Source organism: Camelus bactrianus, chromosome 19, assembly GCF_048773025.1.
Source record: "Camelus bactrianus isolate YW-2024 breed Bactrian camel chromosome 19, ASM4877302v1, whole genome shotgun sequence".
NCBI classification, from domain to species: domain Eukaryota; kingdom Metazoa; phylum Chordata; class Mammalia; order Artiodactyla; family Camelidae; genus Camelus; species Camelus bactrianus.
Genome location: NC_133557.1, coordinates 29,542,699 through 29,562,728, shown reverse-complemented (window position 1 = coordinate 29,562,728; position 20,030 = coordinate 29,542,699). Strand labels below are relative to the sequence as shown.

Sequence of the window (20,030 nt, the reverse complement as noted above, 5' to 3'; positions counted from 1 at the left end):
TTAGTATTCAGTTAGCAAGAGTGTGTTCTAGTAGATTCTAGGCTTTTCTAGGCTTATACTTTGAAATCAAATTATATGCATATAAATATTCACATAGCATGATTCTACCTTTAGAAGCTTTCGACTCAACATATGTACCATTTAATTATTGCAATCGCAAATGCATAAACACCAAAGATTTATTTTCACTTAATTTTCTGCTTTACATAAATCTGGACCCAGAACAAAGATGTGTCCTATCCAAAAAAAAAAAAAAAAAAAAAAGCAAACCAGATGACACCACAAAGAAATATCAGCTCTTTACATTTTATTCCTTATAATGACACTGTTTTGCTGAAATGTGACCATGAACCAGGTCTTAACCTAGCAAATTGACAAATTAACTCAGATAGCCAAATTACTAAGGAAGTGGAAAACTTCCATACTAATTAGTGCTTGTGTTATTCTTCTGGTCATTTCAACGGTTTCTTTTGTTTCTTTTATTTATTTATTTTCCCCAAAGCAGCACCTTGAAGAAAAAAGGGGGAAAAGCCATCTCCTTATAGTTAACAACCCCCCCCACGCCTTTTTTTTTTTTTTTTTGCCAGAGAGGAGAAACCGCAATCAAAAGAGAAAACCCAAAACCAAACAACCAAATGTCACTTGACAAACAACTAATTAATGTATTCTCATCTCCTTCCACCTGGAAAAAAAAGTCTTTTCCTTAGCGCGCTCTCAATCCCCCCTCCCACCTTGAAAAGGACAAAACAAAACAAAACAAAACAAAACAAAAAAAACCCCACGCCATTTCCAGACCAAGAAGCCATTTACAGACAAATGTCATTTTCCAGTTCTGATTTGTGAATGTCTTTTTTTTTTCTTTTTTCACAAAGCACTCTCAATGTGGCCGACTAACAGGAAAATGTGTGTGTGTGTGTGTGTGTGTGTGTGTTAATGGTTTATGGGGGGAGAACATAACTGCGGGGGGGGGTGCAGCAGCTGCTACAATTAATTCTCTTTGCTTTTCAAAAAGCCTACATATCTGGAAGGGGAAAAAAAGGTCATACTGTAAAATGACGTGTCATTTGGCTTCACTGGGCACTTAGCGTACTAACTCCATTTTTTGGGGGGTGGGGGGGTCTTAATTTTATTTGATTCTCCTTCTCTTCCTTCCACGGCCCGGCCCGGCCCGGGACACGTCTGCTCCGCGCGCGCACACAGTGTATCCTGCCCGAAACGCACCAAGTCGCGCCCAGCGGCCGCCGCGCTCCCTCCTCCCCGCCCCCCCCCGACTCCGGCGCCACGACTCGCCCGCGCCCCCTCCCCCTCGCTGCACCACCTTTACCACTCCGATCCCTTCGAGGGGCTGATGTCACTCGCTCCCCCCACTCTCCTCGGCCACTTCCCCCGCCAAAGCTCCCCTAGGCGAGGCCCCCTCCGCCGCCGCGGCGCCCCCCCGCGTCACCCCCTTCCCCTTCAGGCCCCTTTCTTTCTCTCTTGTCCTCTCCCAACAAATCACACACCCCACGGAGGCGGGTCCCCCCCGTCTGCCCGCCACCCCATTTCCTGTCCCCGAAACCCTCTTTTTGTCGCAGTCTCCCGAGCCCTGTGGGACTCCCCCTCCCCCTCCCCAACACGCACCCAAACCCCTGGCGTCGTGTAGGCCTCGCGGAAAAAGAGAGAGAAAAGAGCGAGAGGGAGGGCGAGAAAGAAGCAGAGAGCGGCGGGCCAGGGGAGGGGGACCCGCGCCCGCGTCGCCACGGCCCCCACGCCCCATTTTGAGCCCCCGCCCGGCCGAATGGCGCCCTGGGGTCCCCCTTCCGGCCTCGCCCCCCGGAGACAGAGCCCGCGAGCGGGCGGCGGGCTCGGGAGCGCGCGCCCGGGGCGGGGGGCGGGCTCGGCGCGCGCGGCCTGCGGGGCGCCCCGAGGGGCCCCCGGGCCGGGCCGGGGCCGGCGCCCCCCGCCCCGCCCTTACCCAGCAGCAGCAGGCGGTGCGTGGCCCGGTAGACCTGCTTGTCCTTCTGCAGCTGCTTCTCGATCTTTTTGTTGGCCTCGCGCTGCGCCTTCTCCTCGTTGCGCTGGTCCTCGGTCTTACTGTTTCCGAGGCAGCCCATGGCGGCGGCGGCGGCGGGGCGCGGGGCGCGGGGCGCGGCCGGGCTGCGGCGGCGGCGGGGCCGGGCGCGGGCGGCCTCACGAGGGCCGAGAGGGCCGGGGCAGCGCCGGGCGGGCGGGCCGGGCGCGGGCTCGGCTCCTCGGGGAGGAGCGCGCGGGGCGGACTACGGGCCGCGCGGGGAGGGTGGTGTCGCTCTGACCGAGGAGAGCGCGCGGCTCCCGGCCCCTCGAGCCGAAGCTGAGGGGTCTGATGGCCGCCGCGGGCCGAGGCGGACCAGAGCAGGAGCTGCGGGAGCTGCTGCCGCCGCTGCCGCCGCCGCCGCTCTTATTGCCTCGGCCCCGGCCCCGACCCAAAACCTTCGCGGCGGGCGGGGGGAGGCGGAGGGAGGAGGAGGCGGCGGCGGCGAGGGGGGTGGAAGGAGGAGGAGGAGGAGGAGGGATGAGGAGCAACCGCGGCAGCGGCCGCGGCGGCGGGGAGGGCGGGAGCTGGCGGAGGGAGGCGCCCCCCCCCCCGGGTACCCGGGAAGGGGGGTCCCTCCGCCCGCGTCCGGCCCGGGACGGTACAGGCCTGGGAGACGCCCCCTCACCCCCCTGGCTCGGGCCCCAGCGGGGCCGGCCGCGGGGGGAGAGGGGGCGTCTCCGAGCCAGTGACGACCCCTCGCACGACGCCAACGCTCCACCCCCCGGGCCGCGTCGCCCGGCGGCCCCCGAGGCCGAGCCCCCCCCAACCTCCCGCGGGCGCCGCCGAGGGGCCGGGGTGGGCGGAAGGGGAGGGAGCGCGAGCCCAAGCCCGGACTTAGGAAAATTTTCGAAAAGAAGAGTGAGACACAGAGAGAGCCAGAGAGCAGGGAGTGTGGAAAAAGCGAGGCGAGCACGAACCAAAGGACAGAGCAACCGAAAAGGAAAATGTGTCCAAACACACACAAATACTCAATAAAAATCCACACTACACAGCGATGGTGGTGTCTGGTGGCGGTGGCGGGGGAGGGGGCGAGGGGTCTGACTAGATGAGCCGCTCGTTGCGCCCCCGGCGCCGTGCGCCATGGCCCGAGCCGAAGGCACCCGAGGCCTCGGTGCGCCCGCGGCCTCTGCGCTTGGCTCGGCCGCCCAAGTAGGCGAAGGCGGCGCAGCCCAGGAACATTCGGAAGCAGCAGGTCGCCCCGAAGAAGAAGCCGCAGCCTCGGCCCTGCTCCGTGCGCTTCTGCAGCAGGAAGTCGAGCACCCACGAGGGGCTCCGCACTGAGAAAACCATGAAGGCCAGGAGTGGCAGGTGGGCGCTCAGCGCGCCGGCCTTCAGTATCACGGGCCCCCACACGATGTCCCTGTAGCCTGGCACGCCGTAGATGTCGTCCTCGTCGCTCGAGTCCGTGTCCCACTCGACCCAGACCCTATTCGTGCCCCCGGCGCCGGCGCCCACGCCGGCCCCTCCGGCGCCCGCCGCGGCGCCCACGTCGGCGGCGGCGGCGGCGGCAGCGGCGGCGGCCTCCCGGCCTCGGGCCCCCTCCCGGGCTTCGGGCACCTTCTTCTTCTTCTTCTTCTTCTTCTTCTGCATCTTCTCCAACTTCTTCCTCTCCTTCTCCTTCTTCTTCTCCTCTTTTCTTCTCTGCTCCAGCAGCTTCTTCTCGATCTTCTTCCGCTGCTTTTCGGTAAGGAACTCCTCGCCTGGCACCTCTCGCGCCGGCTTCTTCGGGGGCTTCTCGGCGTCCCCTTTCTTCCGCAGCGCGAGCTGCTCGGCCAACGCTGCAGCCACCGCCGCAGCTTCGGCAGCCACCTCGGCCGCAGCCGCCGCCGTCCTCCTCTCGCTCTCCAGTGCTCGGGCTTTGATCTTCATGGCCATCTTCAGCATGGTGGCTCGGCCACCTCGGCGTGCCTGGCTCTCGCCTGGCCCGGGCGCCCTGTTTGCCCCCGGCCTCGGGCTGGCCGGACCCCGTGCGCCCCGTGTCGGGGGAGTCGGCTGCGATCCCCGCTGAGCTGCCCCGGGGCCGCAGAACGCGGCTGCCGGGCTTCGGGCTGCTGGGCTGGCTGCCTAAGAGTTAGCGCCAAAAAGGATGAGCAAACGAAACAGGGGCGAGAACAAACCAAAAAGCACCCAACAACAACGAGAAATCAAAAAGCACCGAGAAATGTCAAACAACTCAAAAAAGAAAAGTGCAGAGGCGCGATGGCACGAGTTTGCTGTTACCCTCAGGCGCTCCTTGGTTAGGTTCTTGGGCACGCCAATGGAGAAGAGAAAAGAGAGAGAATTGGGGGGTGCCCGGGAGGCACGGGCAGGGCGGCAGTGCCGGGGCGCCCCTGCCCCGTCCCAGCCCCGTGGCTCTTGCCCCGCGCCGGGCGACTCGCACTTCCGCGGGAGGCCACGGTGCACCCGGACTTACATGTGAGTGAGGTGCACTCACACGCAAGGCAGCGCCTGCCTGCCTGCCTGCCGGCCGCCCGCCGCCGCCCCGCGCCGGGACAGGGGTTCGCTCCAGCCGCGGAGCCGCACGCAGCCCGGAGCCAGAGAGCCAGCGAGCGAGCGAGCGCCGCGCCGGGCCAGCCACCTGACGCAGCCCGCTCCGCGGTGCCGACGCGACTGAGTGTCCCCGCCGGAGAGCAGCGCTCCTAACCAGCCCGATGACGCCCCAGCCTCTTCAGAGGACGGACCCACCGCGGCGGCCCCTATAAAGCGAAGGGGAAGCCGAAAAATCGGCCCGCCGAGGACGCGTCCAAATGGGCCGCGGCGCAGCCTGTGGGTGCCGGCCGATGTGGGGGCCACGCGGGGGTGGTCGCAGGGCGCGGGGGGCACAGCGGCGCAGGGCACGGGGGCGCCCAAGACGGTGGGCGCCGGACCCCGCCTCCCAGACCTGCCTCCCAATTTTCGGTGAGTGGTGTAGCCCTGGGCGGCGTGCAAAGTGTGCGACGGCGCGCTTACCCCTGCTGCGCGCCTCCTTACCTCCAGCTTCCCGGTTAGCGCACGCCACGCGGGGACGGCCACCCACCCCTCCCTGCCGGCGGCGCGTGCCAGTGGAGGTAGGTGACGGCGAGCCTAATTAATCGCGACGCCTGATCTCCCGATGAGAGGGTCGTGCGAGCGCAAAACTAGCGTTGCTCGGCGAAGCCGGCGGCAGGCCGCGCGCCAGCGGCGGGAGGGCTGAGCGGTGGCGGCCGTGGCCGCGGAGGCCGTGGCCGCGGAGTCGGTGCCCCCGGAGTCCTCTCAAGAGGGAGAGGTGGTGGACCAGGGTGTCCCGGGTATCCGTGGCAGGGCCCAGGTGCCGCGGGTGGAGGGGTTGATAATCTGGAACAGAGGGAAAAGTAGTTTATTGAACATGAATTTGAGAACTGTTTAAAATCTTTGAAGTGTTTCCGCTCTCCCGTGTCCCATATGAGGATGAGGTAGAGCACACTGGGTTAGGAGCAGTGACACTAAGTTCTCAGCTACTCGGCCGCTGCTCACTTTTCCTGGGACCTGGGTTGAGTCGCTTGAAGCCATGTGGTTATCTGCTTGGGTACCATTCATTCATTCATTCATTCAAAAAAAAATTTTGGTCGATGTGGCCCACCTTGTTCCCAGGTAAGTGTGAGTAGCACCCCCCCCCCCCATAGACCTAAGACATGGCAACTGCCTTTGGTGGGTCACAGACCCATCTGCTGGTCATCCTGAATCCACAAAGTAATCCTGAACTCTCTCCCACTTCGAACTTTCTTTGACTTCAAAACAGTCAGTGAAACTTCAGATGTTTGTGAGAATAAAAAGAAAGGAAGAGAGCCTACCTGTAAATGGAAACACAAGTCACATACCTAGGGGCATGGGGTGACTGATTCCTTCAGAGGCCTTGAGTAAATTGTCCGTGTAGTTTTTTAAGTTTTCTTTGAAAATAGAAAGACACTGTTACCTGTTCAACAGGACGACTGACATCCTCCCTTTCCCTCAGTTGGTTCCACTCAAAGTAACAAAAGGTGTGACAGATGAAGTTGTCACCTATTATTTTTCTTGGTCCCATCAGGTACACTTCTACCTACTCCCCCACCCCGCCTCTCTTTATGGATCTGAAGGACAACAGAGAGCAACTCAGAATCACCAGAGAACACTTGGAACTGACAACAGGAAGCAAAGTCTGCCCGCCAGACCCTCACAGCCGGCTACCTCGCCTCACTGCGGGCCTTGGACTTTTCTCGAACTCTGCTGAAAAGCTGCTGTGCTGGCCTGCGCCTCCTCACATCCAGATACGCCAGGCCCTAATCACACTTTGGATAAGCCCTCCTCTCCTTCCACATGAAAATACCACCGTCTTTCGACAAAAGCTCAAAGGAACCACTGTCACCTAAACGAGAGCCGGTAAAAATATTGACCCTGAAGACCCGAATGTCCTCGTTAGCTACTTGGACAGTAAGGCCTTGCTGTCAATGATTCTTTGCCTGTTTAAAGAAATCACGACTCAGTCATTCACCAACTAGATTAGAAACTAGTTGAAGACATGGCCCTAGTTTTCTGTTTTTATTAAATAAAAACCTCTTGGTTTGACTTCGATTAATAAATTGTCATTGTAAAAAAACTGAGGAAGACTCCAGGAGGAACAGGGCCCACACTTTTGTTAACACTCCATTTGTTCAAAAGCATCTTCCTTCCTGCTTCTAATGTGGCAAAGTGCAAATACATTGTATTTAAGAGGAACAAAGTAAGTAGTAACCAACACAACCTTGATACCTAGGCCAGTAGCTACACATTACTACAGTGAATATAATGAAGGCTCTCCTTACTTGGAAATCCCTGAGCTGGCTTACCATCTCGCCCCTTTTAGATAAACAGCACACCTGAACTTTGAAAGGAGTGAAGCTGTCCCATGTCATATACTGACATATTCCAGGCAAGGCACAATCAGGACTATTGTCCTAGAAATGTATAAAACACGGTCAGGCTTCAGTCATTTCAACTTCTAGCCTGGCAGGCTATCCTTGAAAAAAAAATTTTTTTAAGCATAGGTTTCACCTATATTTTATTATGACCAACCACTCGTGGACAAATAAAGCATTTACTTTGTAAATAAGTGACAGCAGGTGGAATCAAGGATTTACAGGTAAGCAAATGACACCCAGAGCTCTGAAACACAAACTCGTTTGTGGTCTGTTGGGCTTTCTGTGTTCACCCAACACAAAGTGAAAGATGAGATTTGACTTAATTGGTGTGGTGAGCTGATATCGTCTACAGTTTTCCATCTCGCATTTGACCTACCCAGGCCTTAAAAGTTTTCATTAAAAAAAAAAAAAAAAAGTCTTTCAGGTTTGGATGCCACCATGCATGACCTTTTCATATGAATTAGTAATTTATTTTAATAGGTTGTTACCATTTTAAGTGCCTGGTTTATGCTTGGAAGGTAGAGCAATCCATTAGCATAATTCTTGGAACAGGCCAGACTCAGAGAGTTTTCCAATAGAGGGGCCTCTCATTTGGCTCAGGGAGAGATGGAAGTCGTGGAAACTTCAAGCTCCAGAGAGAGGCAAAGGGCCAGAATGTCCCGGGTGTAAAATGCCTACGGAGGACACGGTCCCTGGTTCAGGTGACTTGCTTCATGCCAAAGCCAGCAAGTTAGGATAATAACACACCGCTAACCTAAAACACTAGGTCACCTAACGATCCAACTTGAACTTGGTTAAACAGACGGTGTCACATGCTACTCAAAGGGATGGGCTTGCTGCATTTTTTTTCCAATCCCTATTTTACAACAAGGGATGAATTCACGTGTCGGGGTTTGAATTTTGTGGTCTTGTAAGCTTCGTATTTCTGCGTGAATGTGTTCCTTGGCTCGTCTGCATTTTCCTCTGAGTAAGAACGCCCGCATCTGCTTTTAGAAGCAAGGGACTCGCTACAGCTTAGAATCTTGAAAACATTGTTGCACTTAATGATGTAATTCGGTTTTTGGACAAGGGTGTTCTTGGCCTTTTCTTAGATGGGGTCATTGTAAGATCCCAGAAAAGATATAATTTTCCAAGAGCCCAGAGAAAACATAATTATAATATTATTTTAATAGTGTAGGAAACAATAAATAGGTTTCCACTGAAACAGAAACCTTAGCTGTAAGGTTTTAATACTATTGTGTAGCACTTCAATGGTGCTTTCTGTCTGTAAAGCACATTTTGCTCTTTACTTAACCAGAATTACTGAAATTGTGGTTGCAAATGAATGTGACTTGAAGTCTGTGCTGTACAGATGATGAAGGCAGGTTTTGTTAAAAAAAAAAAAAAGGAAGCAGCAGCAGCAGCCTTTTCCTAGTCCCAGTTAATCCCTGGTGAGCACGTTCCGTTACTTAGGACCGTACAGTTCTCAAACCTCTAAGGTAGTGACCACCTAGGGCACTTTTCTTCTTGTTATATTCACTAGTTAGTAATGTCAACCAGAAAGTAATCCTAAACTTGCATTCCAAACTAAACATGATGTTCGTTAGTAAAACTTCATTTCAGAAGACTTGAAGTTAAAGAATTAACTACATGGCCATATGACACTTCCCTATTTAATTTCCATCAACTAATTTCAAAATTGTTTTAAATTCAGAACATACTCTAATCCAAACAGACTGTGGGGGCACATCAGCCAATGTGTTTTGGACCCAGTTTCTTGAGCTGGTGGCTTTGAGATGCCAATCAAACATCTACTTGAAATCACCGTGTGCGATGTGAGGGAAAAGGAGGCTTTTGTGCCTCTTCCTTGACCCAGATGGGTGGACCTCATGGAAGAGAGGAGGGTCCTGGTCTCACTGGATGCCCAGTTCCAAGGTCATTAGTGCCTTTCTCACCACATCCCTAGGAGCCCCAGACTTTGAACAAAGCCACCATCTACCTTAAATGGGGGAAACAATGGAGACTATGCACATTACTCTGTTCCTTTTAAAAACTTAACCCTCAAGAAGATGACACACATGAGAAGACTCTAGGTGGAGCAGCTGGACTAGGGGCTTACTAACATCAACTACAGAGCCCAGCGGACCCACTTACTGGAAAGCTTAACTGGGGGTAAATGATGTAAAAGCGTTACCACTCTATAGCAGAGAAGTTAATTTTCCTAAATTTAAATATCTTTAACTTCTCTTGCTTTGGAAGGGAGGGGGTGACATTTCATGAGGACTAAAGTAATGGGAAAGACTTGCTTAGGACTGTTCATTTGGCCTTGAGGATAGAAACTCCCCCAGGAGCTGGGATAATGCAGGGAGGACTAGTTAAAAATAGGGACCGGCCAGCAAACTGTCGTTTTCATTTACAAGATGCCTTATTTAAAGGACAGTTTGATCCAACATCTTCCTAAACAAGCAACAACAGCAAAAACCAAAACAAAAATCAAGTTGGCGCAATCAAGAGAACGCCGAAGTCCTAATAAGATCTCCATAGAGAAAAGCCCTTTAATTGCTCTGATTTTAAAGACATTCAGTTTTCCCCCCCATTGCATTCAAGTTTTCAAATTTAGCCCCATATAATTAAGAGTTTAGAGCATTCAACACACTGGATGAATCAGGTAATAAATTTCCTTTCATTAAATGCTGCTTTGTGTATACATATGTACAAACGAAACTACTGCTAAATACAACTTTTGCATCTTGGGGTTTTTTACTTTATTTACCTAGCCACTAAATGTGGGTGACCGTTTCCAAACAGGCTTGGAGTTAGTTACTAGCCTCAGTTTGGGACAAGTGAGATATGACGGGGCTGTGGGTGTCGCTTGCCTTCACAACTGAAGCCCCCTCTCTAAGCCCACTTCCATCTGCTGCTGGTAAACCCAGAATGAAGCAATTAATGTGACCTAATTAGTCACACGTTTAATTTATCTAGAAATGTAGGTACCTTTTCATCTTTTTGTGTTTGCCCACACATGTTTAAATTGAAATTGAAAAATGTATAATTATAGTTTTGCTCCACCTCTTTCCCTGGGTTTTTATTTCGGGGGGGGGGGCACACACTGGGCTCCCAGAGGAGGAAGGTGGCCTCCTCCTTTGCACGTGGTTACACATGAGCTCCAGCTCCCCTCACTCCCACCCCAATTTCCATTTAGCCTCTGTTTGGTCCAAAATCAGTGTTTTCCAGGGAGCCCAGAGGCTGTGCCCTCCGCTCCCTCACTCAGCAGTTTATGAAGGACTTGGCAGGGTTCACAGTGCCCCCCCCCCGCCATGTGTCAGGGGCCCACTCAACTCGGCAGAGCCCAGATGGCCCTGTGGCTTTCTAAGGTATTCACCAACCTCTGGAAGTTACGAAGAGAAAACTATCCAGCCAAAGCACCGCGCATTTGCAACCAACCTGGGGATCAGATGAAAAGGAAACTTTTTATGAGCTGCAGATCTCAGCTCTGCCCAGAGCCCCATCCCAGGGTCTCTGCACGCCGCCCTGAACTGGGAAAGCGGCCTCTGCCCGCTTTCTTGAACATTCTTGTCTCTTTCTTGAACATTCCTGTCTCTCCGTCCCCACTACCTTCTCAGATTACGGTTCCTTTTGTGCTAATTACACTGAAAAAATTGAAAGAATGTCGCTGACTTTACAAAGAACACAAAGCAGGCTTGCTTTAAAAAACTAAATATAGCCAATTTCTTTCAGAAGGCAGACAACTCAGCCTTCAAGCGATCTGGACTATGTGGATTCACTGCAGATGGACAATTCATCTATTAAGCCCCGGGGGGTAGGAGAGGGCTCGGCTGTTGGGAGGGCACATTTAGAATGCACACTGCTTTGGGGCAGGGTATTTACATAAAATGAGAAGATCCTGATGAACGATGAACATCCCCGCTCCCAGAACCTATGGTAAGTTACAACTTGCCAATGGTGGCAGGCCACCATGAAAAAAGGGCAGAAACGGAATGCCAATGTGTAGAAAGCAGTCTAAAAACTGCGCAGGTAAAAATATAACTGAAATGAAAAGAAAGTCTAACTTCTCCCCCTGGAAGGCCGCGGCTGCAGCAGAACTCAAAGAGGCTGTGTTTGCAGCCCCCTGTTCTCCATTATGTGAGAAAATGTCTTTTAAAAGAATTGAGAAGTGTGTGCTATCCCTGCTGGGCAAGCAAATTATGGAATGACCGCCCCCCCCACCCCGCCCCAGCCATGAAATCCTCTAAGGGTTAATAGGTGAACAGTAGCAGCTTGGAATGATTTATTTATCTAAGGAACATTACATACTGAATTGCTCATGCTGAAATAATGCCACAGCTGTGACCCTTAGGGCTGAATTTTGGACACCAGCTCAAGTGACAGGTGTACTCCATGTATGCCCAGCTTGGCTGAAATTGTGATGCCTAACTCAAGTTTTTCCCCCTGATTAATTGGTGGTGACTCTGGAGCCAGCCAGGGAAGGGCCTTTTGCCACAGAACACCATGTGTGCTCAGCCGTCAACAAAAACACCAGCCTTGGGGGAGAAAGGAGGCTCTGGTCCCTGAACATAAAACAAGAAATCAGGCTGACCTCAGAAGGCAGGGGAAGGAAAAAGTGGGAGCCGAGAGATCTGATCAGGACCAGACCCTTGCAGGTTTTAAAGCCAATAGAGCTGTCCCATAATCGGCTCTTGGAGGAGTTCAGCAATCGAAGCCAGCCTGGGATTCGAGGAAATGTGTCACCAAAATTGGTATTACTAGAGGAAGTGGCACAAAGCTAGAAATGCAGAGTCTAATCTGTAACATACTAATTATACCTATTTTTATCCCTGGGTTGCAGTGACCTAACACCAAGAAATAAAAATTGGAAAACTAGCCCTTCACGTATGTGAGACGTGAACACCTTGCGGGCAGGGGCCATGGGGCAGAAGCTCCACTGATCCCCTTCATCTGACCTGGGATAAGAACTCCGCAGCCACCCATGAAGACAGTTAACTTCCAGGGGGTCGGCCACAGTGGAGGAAGGCCAGTGGGGCTCGGGAGCTCTGGTGTGACACCAGCGTGCTGCAAGAGGACAGCTCTGAAGTGTCAAAGACCAGCCTGAGCAAAATGCCTACAGCACGTCCCCGTCTGCAGAGGGAGGGAAAGCCTGGGAGGAGCCAAGAAGGGTCCTAACGAAGCTTTCCTTGGTCCATCCAGCTGACCACGAAGACCGCAAGTCCCTATTTTCTGGCAAGATGGTGCCAGATGGCTGATGGAGAGAGAGCCACCTCCAGAAGTTGCCAAATCTCCCACTTTGGGGGCGGTTCCAAGAAGGATGCTTCTCACTAAGATGATGGTTGAAGGTATCAACCAACTTAAAGCAGTGTTAGGTTTTTTGCTTCCTTATTCTGAAAAGATAAATCTCTCCCTTCTGAGTACCAGGATTTTTTTCACCATCAGACTCCATAGAAGTGCTTCAAATAGCCTAACCAGGAATGAACCTTTCAAAGGGAGTCGCTATAAAACTTACTTGGGAACTCCAAAACATCTAATCTGCAAGTTAAATGGATGCTTCATTTACTCATAAGCAAAAGCATCCCAAAGTCTAGAAAAATCTACCTGACCCTTAACTTCTATCATGATGTTATTACTAACCCATGCCTCAGGGGGGCGCCCCACAGCAGGATAATTTAAAGTCACTCTCAGCCTTATACATGAGTTTCTTAAATGGTTTTACATTAATTAAATCAGTAATTAGTCTAAATACATCATTTTAATGAGTTTCCATAAGTTAGTTGAATGCAAAATGTGAAAAAAAGAGAAAAAACTAAACTGTGGACGAACTTGTGTGATCCCCAAGGACACTTTATATTTCAGTCTCAGATATAAGATACTTTTATATTTCGTTTACCTTGCATATTCTTAAATGTGTTAAATAAATGCGTTTTCCTCAGCCTGGCATAACATGTCCACTAGATTTACTGAGGGTACAGAGGCAGAGAGGGGAACTTTGTAAAAAAAAGAAAAAGACTCAAGAACAGAACAAAAACTCAGCTTCTAAAATGGATGCCAGGGAGAGGGTATGTAGCTCAGGTGGTAGAGTGCGTGCTTAGCATGCATGAGGTCCTGGGTTCAGTCCCCGGTATCTCCTCTGAAAATAAATAAATGTACCTAATTAACTCACACACACACACACACACACACACACACACACACACACACACACACACACACACACACACCCACACACAGATTCTTAAAATTGATACACATTGTAAACTGACTATACTTCAATAAAAAATTAAAAATAAGTAAAATGGATGCCAAAGGTTGAAGAGATTTTGAGAGAAAAAATATGAGTAATTTCAGCAAATCTACCAAAAAAAAAAAAAAGTACTAGCAGCACAAAAACCCCAGGGAAACAAACAAAATCACTCTAATTTATAGTAATTGAATCCTTGCTTAACTGTCCTCCCCATACCTGATCAGTCTGTGAAGTCACCCAGCTGTCACTCTTTTCCTTTTAGAAACGTGACAATGATTTATCATTATGAGAATTCTGAGGTCTACTAATAATGTAAGTCATCAATTCTTGACCCTTTTTCCCCTGAAATTCTCGGTATGTGGTAGAATTGCTGAAAACACATTTTCAAGGTTCTGTGAGGGTAACATAAAAATCAAGTTTCAAGGCTGGGTGGCTTCGGAGTTCTGAGCACATGTGGGCTCTGCCCTACCTGCACCCCAGAGGGAAAATGAGTAAGATCAATAGGAACAGCATCTGGGGGTGATAGTAATGCTCGGCTTTGGGCTGAGCTGTTTACAAACAGAAAGGAACTGCAAGGGACGTGAAACCGGAAGGGAGGTGCGCCTAGGAGCCATTGCCCCTTCCTCTGTCCCTCCGAGCATCCCCCTTCCTCCCCCACCTGCCTGCCTATTAAGTGCCTGGAAAGATCAGGAAAACCTGCAGCCCAGAGAGTCTCAATTAGCTATCCACAAAAGAAAGAGAAAAGATTGATGATCTGGCCCCAGTTTTGGTGACTGGGAATAAAAGGATGGGGCGGGCTGGGTGGTGGGGGGAGGCAAGAGGTGCGCTTTTCCAAGGAACCGAATCATGACCCTTTTTTTTTTCTTTTTCTATAAAAACACTTCTCATCCTTATTTTTCACTGGCTGCACTGAGCTGGTTGTAAACTAAGACAAAATGAGGGCAGGTGGCTTCGGCCTCCTCCACGTTCTAAGATGGCCGCAAGTGCCAGGCAGATCTTGACCCTGATAATGATGTTGCCCAGAGCCTAGCCGTAAAGATTTCCCTCCATGCTGTTCTCCTTTGTGCCTGCCTGTAAGGACCAGATTGCTACTGCATCCTCACCTCTCCTCTGCAGCAGACTTCAGGTAGCTACTGCAGAGAAAGCAGGAGGGTCCACATCTTATTCATGCCCCCACAACCGCCCCAGCCCATCCCTCAGAGCCTGGCTTCTACGTCTGTATGTTCCCTCTGATTCCTGAAAATAAGTTAATCTAAGGCATTTGGGCTGGGATGTCAGGGTAGGTGGCTGGATAAGGCTGATCCTCTCCAATAGTCAGGCCAACTGGCTGGCTGTGGACAAAACCACCAGATGCTTTTTCACGATTGAACTTTTGACCATATTGATTGGATTCTTCAGTGTCAAGAAGACAAATACTCATGTCAAAAAGGTCACTGGAAGAGGAAATTTGGGGGCGACAAAAAGCCATACCATGATAGGAAGCATGATGATTTTCTAGCAGGAAAAGCAGAGTTTTCAGGTTGTGCTAAATGACTAAGAATTTGCCAGAGTGAAGCCACAGCAGAAAGAATGGATTTTTTTTTTCCTTAAAGGTTATATTGTTCCTATTTATTTGGCTTTGCTGCTGCCAGAAAGCAGCTTGGAGCCCTCCTTTTTAGCTACTCTATAAAATGTAAATGGTCTAAATTAAGAAGCCATCTAATCTCAACCAATATTCATTCTGACATGAAAAATGAGACCAATTCTTCAGACAGGATTATGATTACTGCCGCCTGACATAAACTGATCACCTCACTGTTTCTCAAAGAACGGGATATTTTCCTGTTCAAAGTGCCTATTGATTTCTGAGAGGGGACAAAATCCTCGCACACTTTCCTTATTCTGACATTGAAAAGGCACAGTGTCCTACTGTGGGCTGCTCTGACCCCTGGATTCAGCAAGCTTCCATATCTTATTTGTCTTGTTTTTTTTTTTTTCCCCTCTCCAAACTAAAATCTTTCTGAAATATTCAAGCACCCTAATAGTTGTAAGTCAGGATGCATCCTTCTCCTTGCAGACCCAACTGCCGGCTTCTACTACTGTTTTCTACGCAGAAAAGGGAAAACAGGCTTAAACATATTTTCTTCCCTCATGTTTCCTCCTCAACCGGTCTATTGAAGTCAGCACGATCACAGTTCCTCGGTCTCTGCAGCAGGCAGAACCACTGTGTCTCTAGATGAAGAATGTGCCTTTCGGCTTGGCTCAGATGGGGACACTGCAGTGGTTCCAGAGAAAGGAGGCATCTCAGAACATCCCTGTCGCACCGCCTCAGCACACCGAGACCACCGCCCCCTCGCATAAGACCCTGCCCATGCTGCCTTTTGCTTGGTAATCCTCCTGGTAGGGGCAAGAAATAAGGTGGTTTGACTCAGAAATGTCCGTAATCCACCTACCACCAAGCTCTAAGTCCCTGCTGTTTCATTATCTGCTGCCGGTGAATAACCATCAAAATCAGAAGTGTCTCCAAGCAGCATGACAATTCAGTGAGGGGAGCAAGGGGCCCTAAAATCACGAATTGTTCGGTAGAACTTGCTGCCTAGAGAGCCTCCTTTGGGGGGAAGCAATGCCTGCCGGTGTTACTACTGCAAGGATGCGGGAGGGGGGCAGGGGGGGCCAGGCAGCCTCATCACTTTCAACAGAGACAGCGGGTAATTCAGGGACACGAAAGCGGCCGCGATGAGCAGGATCAGATCACCCCTCCGGCTCTGTGTAATTCTGTGCTAGAGGCGCTCCAGCGGCCTGCACCTGCTGTTCACAGGTCATGAGGGTCCTAAAACGGAAGGGGCACCGAACGTGGGAAGTAACGCACCTTCTGTGTCTTTCTGTCCCCCCCCCACCCGCTCCCTCCATCCCTAGGAACCCTCGGACCTCGATGCATGTTGCTGCTCCCTGCCTCATGTTCCTGATCCCCAGAGCTAAGGCTCTTATCAGCTGGGTGTCTAGAATTCACTTTTATTTTTCTCTAAGCACTGCGAGCCCACAACCTAGGGCCACCTTCAGGAGTCACAGTGACCCCCTGGGGCGAGGGCTTCCTTTGGGCTCCATGTCTAAGGTCAGGGCAGGGATGACTGACAAGCCCCGGAGGGTGGAAAGGGAAAGGGGGCCCTTCCCCTGATTCGTGCCTGAGCTGAATGAAGCCAGTCAACACCTGCCTTTCCAACTCTCTTCCACAGCTTCAACACAGCCTCTGCCCTTCAGAGCATCGGCCCCCGGCCTGCGGGGCTCTCTCTGAGCTTCTCTGCAGCTCCAAAGTCCTTGAAGGACCATTTGGACCCTGCACCTGACTTCAAACAAAAAACCAAACAAAACAACAAAACCACCACCGTTTTCAAGAGTGAGATGCATAACCACTGAAAACTCCATGGCTGCTGACGCCCGTGGAGCAGAACGCAAGCTCGACTCCCTGCCTCGGGGTTAAAGTCACAGCTCACCCTTCAGAAGGGAAGGGAGTAGCCAGCACCCCACAGCTGGCTAAGTTCTGCCCTGTGGGCCCTTCCTCTCCCCAGCTCACCCCGGGCTGCAAACAGCGGGGTGTGACCTGCCAGACTGGCGCAGGGGCCGAGGGCTGTGGGTAGGGGGCTTCACTCCCTCCCCAGTGCACTCATCTCCCAGAGCTGACAGCCGGCTTTGTGCTCTCTGGCTCATCTAGCTAACGTCTCTTTCAGAGGCCCCTTCCCCCACCCCCACCCCCACCCCCACCAGCCTCTTCTGTCAAAACCAAAAAACATCTTGTTCTTTCATCATAATTAAAGTGCTGTCAGGGAAAATGGCACCGCTGATTTTTTTGCTGCCGTTGAAATGACCCTCGGCTTCCCTCGCCTCTCATTTGCTCAAGTGGTCCTTTCTCTGCCTGGAATCAGGCCCCTTTGGTGATGGAAATTTTAGCTGTAAGCAGAGAGTTCTCGGCAGAATCCTAACCTTGGGAGGGCCGGAGGGGATGGATGCGTCCTGGAGCCGGCCTCCGCGCCGCGGCGGGCGCGGTGCCGCGGAGCCATCTTACCCCGCGGAGAGGACGCGCGCCCCCCCGGCCCCACTCGTGCCAGGCCCCCCGTCTCCGGCCGCTGTCCGAGCGCGCAGCGCAGCCCCCTGGGGGGCGGGGGGCGATCCTCCCCGCTGACTCCTCTCAGCGGCGGGAGGAAGCTGCTGGGAGGCAAATGGGTTTGGATGGGGGAAGATAAAATCCAAGCGCCTTCCTCGCTGCGAGGGAAAGCGTGGCTGCATATTTAATACCCTCGGCGGCCTTCGTGCTTGTGTTGGAAATAAAGCTGCAACTTACACGCAGAGTTAAATGCCCTCCTCCTCCCCACCCAGTGCCACCGAAGCCCGGGTGACCCTCCTGCCTGTCACAGCCACGAGGTGCCCAGAGCTCTCACCAGACAGGGGCATCTCCTCTCATTTTTGTGAACAGGGCACCCTATCCTGGGAGCTATCACAGAACTTTCTGAAGACAACATTTCACGTGGGGAACGCGTTCATGTTTACAGGGGGAAAAAAGGAGGGGAGATTAAAAAGAGAAGAAAGAAAAGAAGAGGAACCCAGGGCCCCTAGTCGTTTCGAGCTGTGTGGCTGGCAATCATGACATATATCCAAACATGTGCCGTGTGGGGAATTCATAGTATTCATCCCAGCCTTCAATGACTTAGATTTTAAGGAAACATGTCAGGAGCTTTCAAAATTAGCTGAATTTCCTTTTCCGAACTCTCATGCCTCTTGGAAGGGCCCCTTTTGAGTTTCACGGGGAGCTTCACCGGCAGGCTTCCGGGTTTCTGGACGGGGAGGCTCAGGTCTGGGAAGTGGAAACAGCAATCCAGGCCTCCCTCGACTGCCTCGCTAGCTGTTAATGCACCTCGGAGTAACTCCAAGCTCAGGCGTGAAACCAACCCAAGTGTCACGAAGCACCACTGTTCCCTCGGGCTGCAAGGCGGCTGGTCAGGGGCTGCACCCCAGCAACAAACTGCTTTCTGCGGCTCATGATTTTTGGCCTGGCCTCCTGCTCCCTTGAGCCTTTCTACCCCCCCTCCACCCCCAACCCGGACTTCTCTTTTCTTTCCTTTTTTCCTTTTTTAAAGAAAGCCAAGCAGCTGTATAGCCCTCAAATCTTTTATTTCCCGACTATTCAGTGTCAGAGCCCTGGATGCTGCAGAAAAACACGGGGCTTGTTATTACCGGCCTGAGCCGGAATGAGTCAGGCTCCCGAAGCTTCGATCTGAACCTGACTCTGCCACTCGGATGGGCCCTCCCTCCCACCACCAACAAGCGGAACCCAGTAAGGGACCGTGCTGGTACCTGGAGGGCTGGGGGCGCAAGGGGGTGGTGGGGGAGAAGAAAGCCAATTCACTGAATTCACTTCATTGGGGGCACGCAGAGCTGGGGTGGGGGAGTCAACTGCCCAAATGCCCCCCTCCCCTGTCTTCCCCCGATGCAGCCTCCAGTTAGAATGCGACTCCACTATTAAATTTGACTCTCAGCTTCGGTGGCCTCAGAGAGCTCTTTATTAAAATGCAAATGTCCCTTAAGGGTAGCCCATAAGCCTTTGCCCGTTAATGGGATTAACTGAACAGAACACAGCCACCTGCAGGGAGGTAAGGGCCAAATCCCCCCTCCTCAGATTCGCCATAGGCTCACCCCCGAATGCGGCAGCATGCAAAATCTGCCTTCCCTGCTTCCGATGTGTTTTAAAGGGGGGATGTGGAGCCAGGGCCTGCGTCCCAGCAGTACCATCGTCTGCTCACTGTAATTCTCTGCACCTTGGTGGCCCCATCTCTTTCAAATCATTTCTCTTAGGGTGGACATCGTTTTCAAGGTATCCTAGCAGAGGCTGGGATTCAAGAGAGGAGCATCAGGCTGGTGGTGGGGAAGTAATTGCACATAACTAATTCATTTACAGAGGCAGCCACTTGTAAGAAAGGGCGTTTTCAAAGAGACTTGGCAAACTGATTTTTTTCCTGAGCTGGTAAACAAGCTTTGGTGTATGTCCTGAAAACGGGTTTTCTCTCACATTGATTCCTTCCTGTGCCTCTCAGGTGACGAGCATTAAAGCGTCACAAACAAGAAGCCCCAACCTAGCAATTCCGTAAATCTGAATTTTACTCATGAAACCGAACCAGCCCCTGCCACCTGGGAGTTCTTTCTGTCATCTTCACAAAAGCACTTCCCTTGTCCCCTGGCTAAAATAAAAATTCGCCGTCTACCTATCCTGCAGACACACACACACATACTTTATAAAAATCACATATCCTGTGCTGACCGTTCCAGGAAGCCGAGATAAGATGCCTCTTCCAAGGGTAACAGATAAGTTACTTCACAGGAAAAGTTGGAAATTAAATTCTGGAATTAAAGTGCATTTTTCTTTCCACAGTGACTGGGAACTGGTTATACTACTTGAACATCGAGTACCTCTACTGGCATTAGGGAACAGGAGGGAGACCCGGAGCTCGGCGCCAAGATGGAGGACGGGACCACAGAGGAGGCTGGCCCAGAGGCTAAGATGGGGGACGGGAGCTGAGATGAAAGCCAGTGCATCTGAACCCCAGGCTGCCACCTACCAGCCCTTTCTCATCCCACCCTCAGAACACCAGTCCCACACACACACAGGTCGGAGGCTAGGTGGAAGAGTCGGGGGCCACCCCCCGAGAGAACTCTGGGTCCTAGAAGATCCTGGAAGGCACAGTGAGGCTCCAGACAGATCAGAAAAGGGAGAGGGAGGCGGCCCACAGCAGCTCTCTTCACCAACCCCGGCCCAGGCCTCTGGAGTCCCTTCTGAGAGCAAGACTGCCCCTCTGCACAACCAGCAGGCCCTGGACCTCACTTCCTGGAGCACCGTCTCTGAGACCCA

The 20,030-nt window shown here is 51.9% G+C and overlaps 2 protein-coding genes and 1 long non-coding RNA gene across 11 annotated transcripts in view; 1 reads left to right on the top strand and 2 right to left on the bottom strand.

Moving 5' to 3' along the window:
* The window catches only part of GNAS (GNAS complex locus), a 52,437-nt gene that overhangs the window by 1,794 nt on the left and 30,613 nt on the right, over positions 1-20,030 (bottom strand). The gene's annotated exons all lie outside the window — the stretch shown is intronic.
* LOC105071802 (guanine nucleotide-binding protein G(s) subunit alpha) overlaps positions 1-20,030 on the bottom strand; it is a 53,133-nt gene that overhangs the window by 15,827 nt on the left and 17,276 nt on the right. For 4 of the 9 annotated variants that reach the window (XM_074347505.1, XM_074347504.1, XM_074347506.1 and 1 more), the window contains exon 1: positions 1,955-2,229. The exons of 4 other annotated variants lie outside the window; for them this stretch is intronic. In XM_074347505.1, the coding sequence (XP_074203606.1) occupies positions 1,955-2,093 (139 nt within the window). In that variant the 5' untranslated portion in view covers positions 2,094-2,229. Of the gene's footprint in view, positions 1-1,954; positions 2,230-4,466; positions 4,528-20,030 lie in introns of those variants that run through there. One more of the 9 variants, XM_074347508.1, reaches the window with a different exon arrangement.
* On the top strand, positions 4,733-6,592 carry LOC141574071 (uncharacterized). Its single transcript, XR_012500685.1, has 2 exons — positions 4,733-5,100; positions 6,075-6,592. It is a non-coding gene; the product is annotated as an uncharacterized LOC141574071 (long non-coding RNA).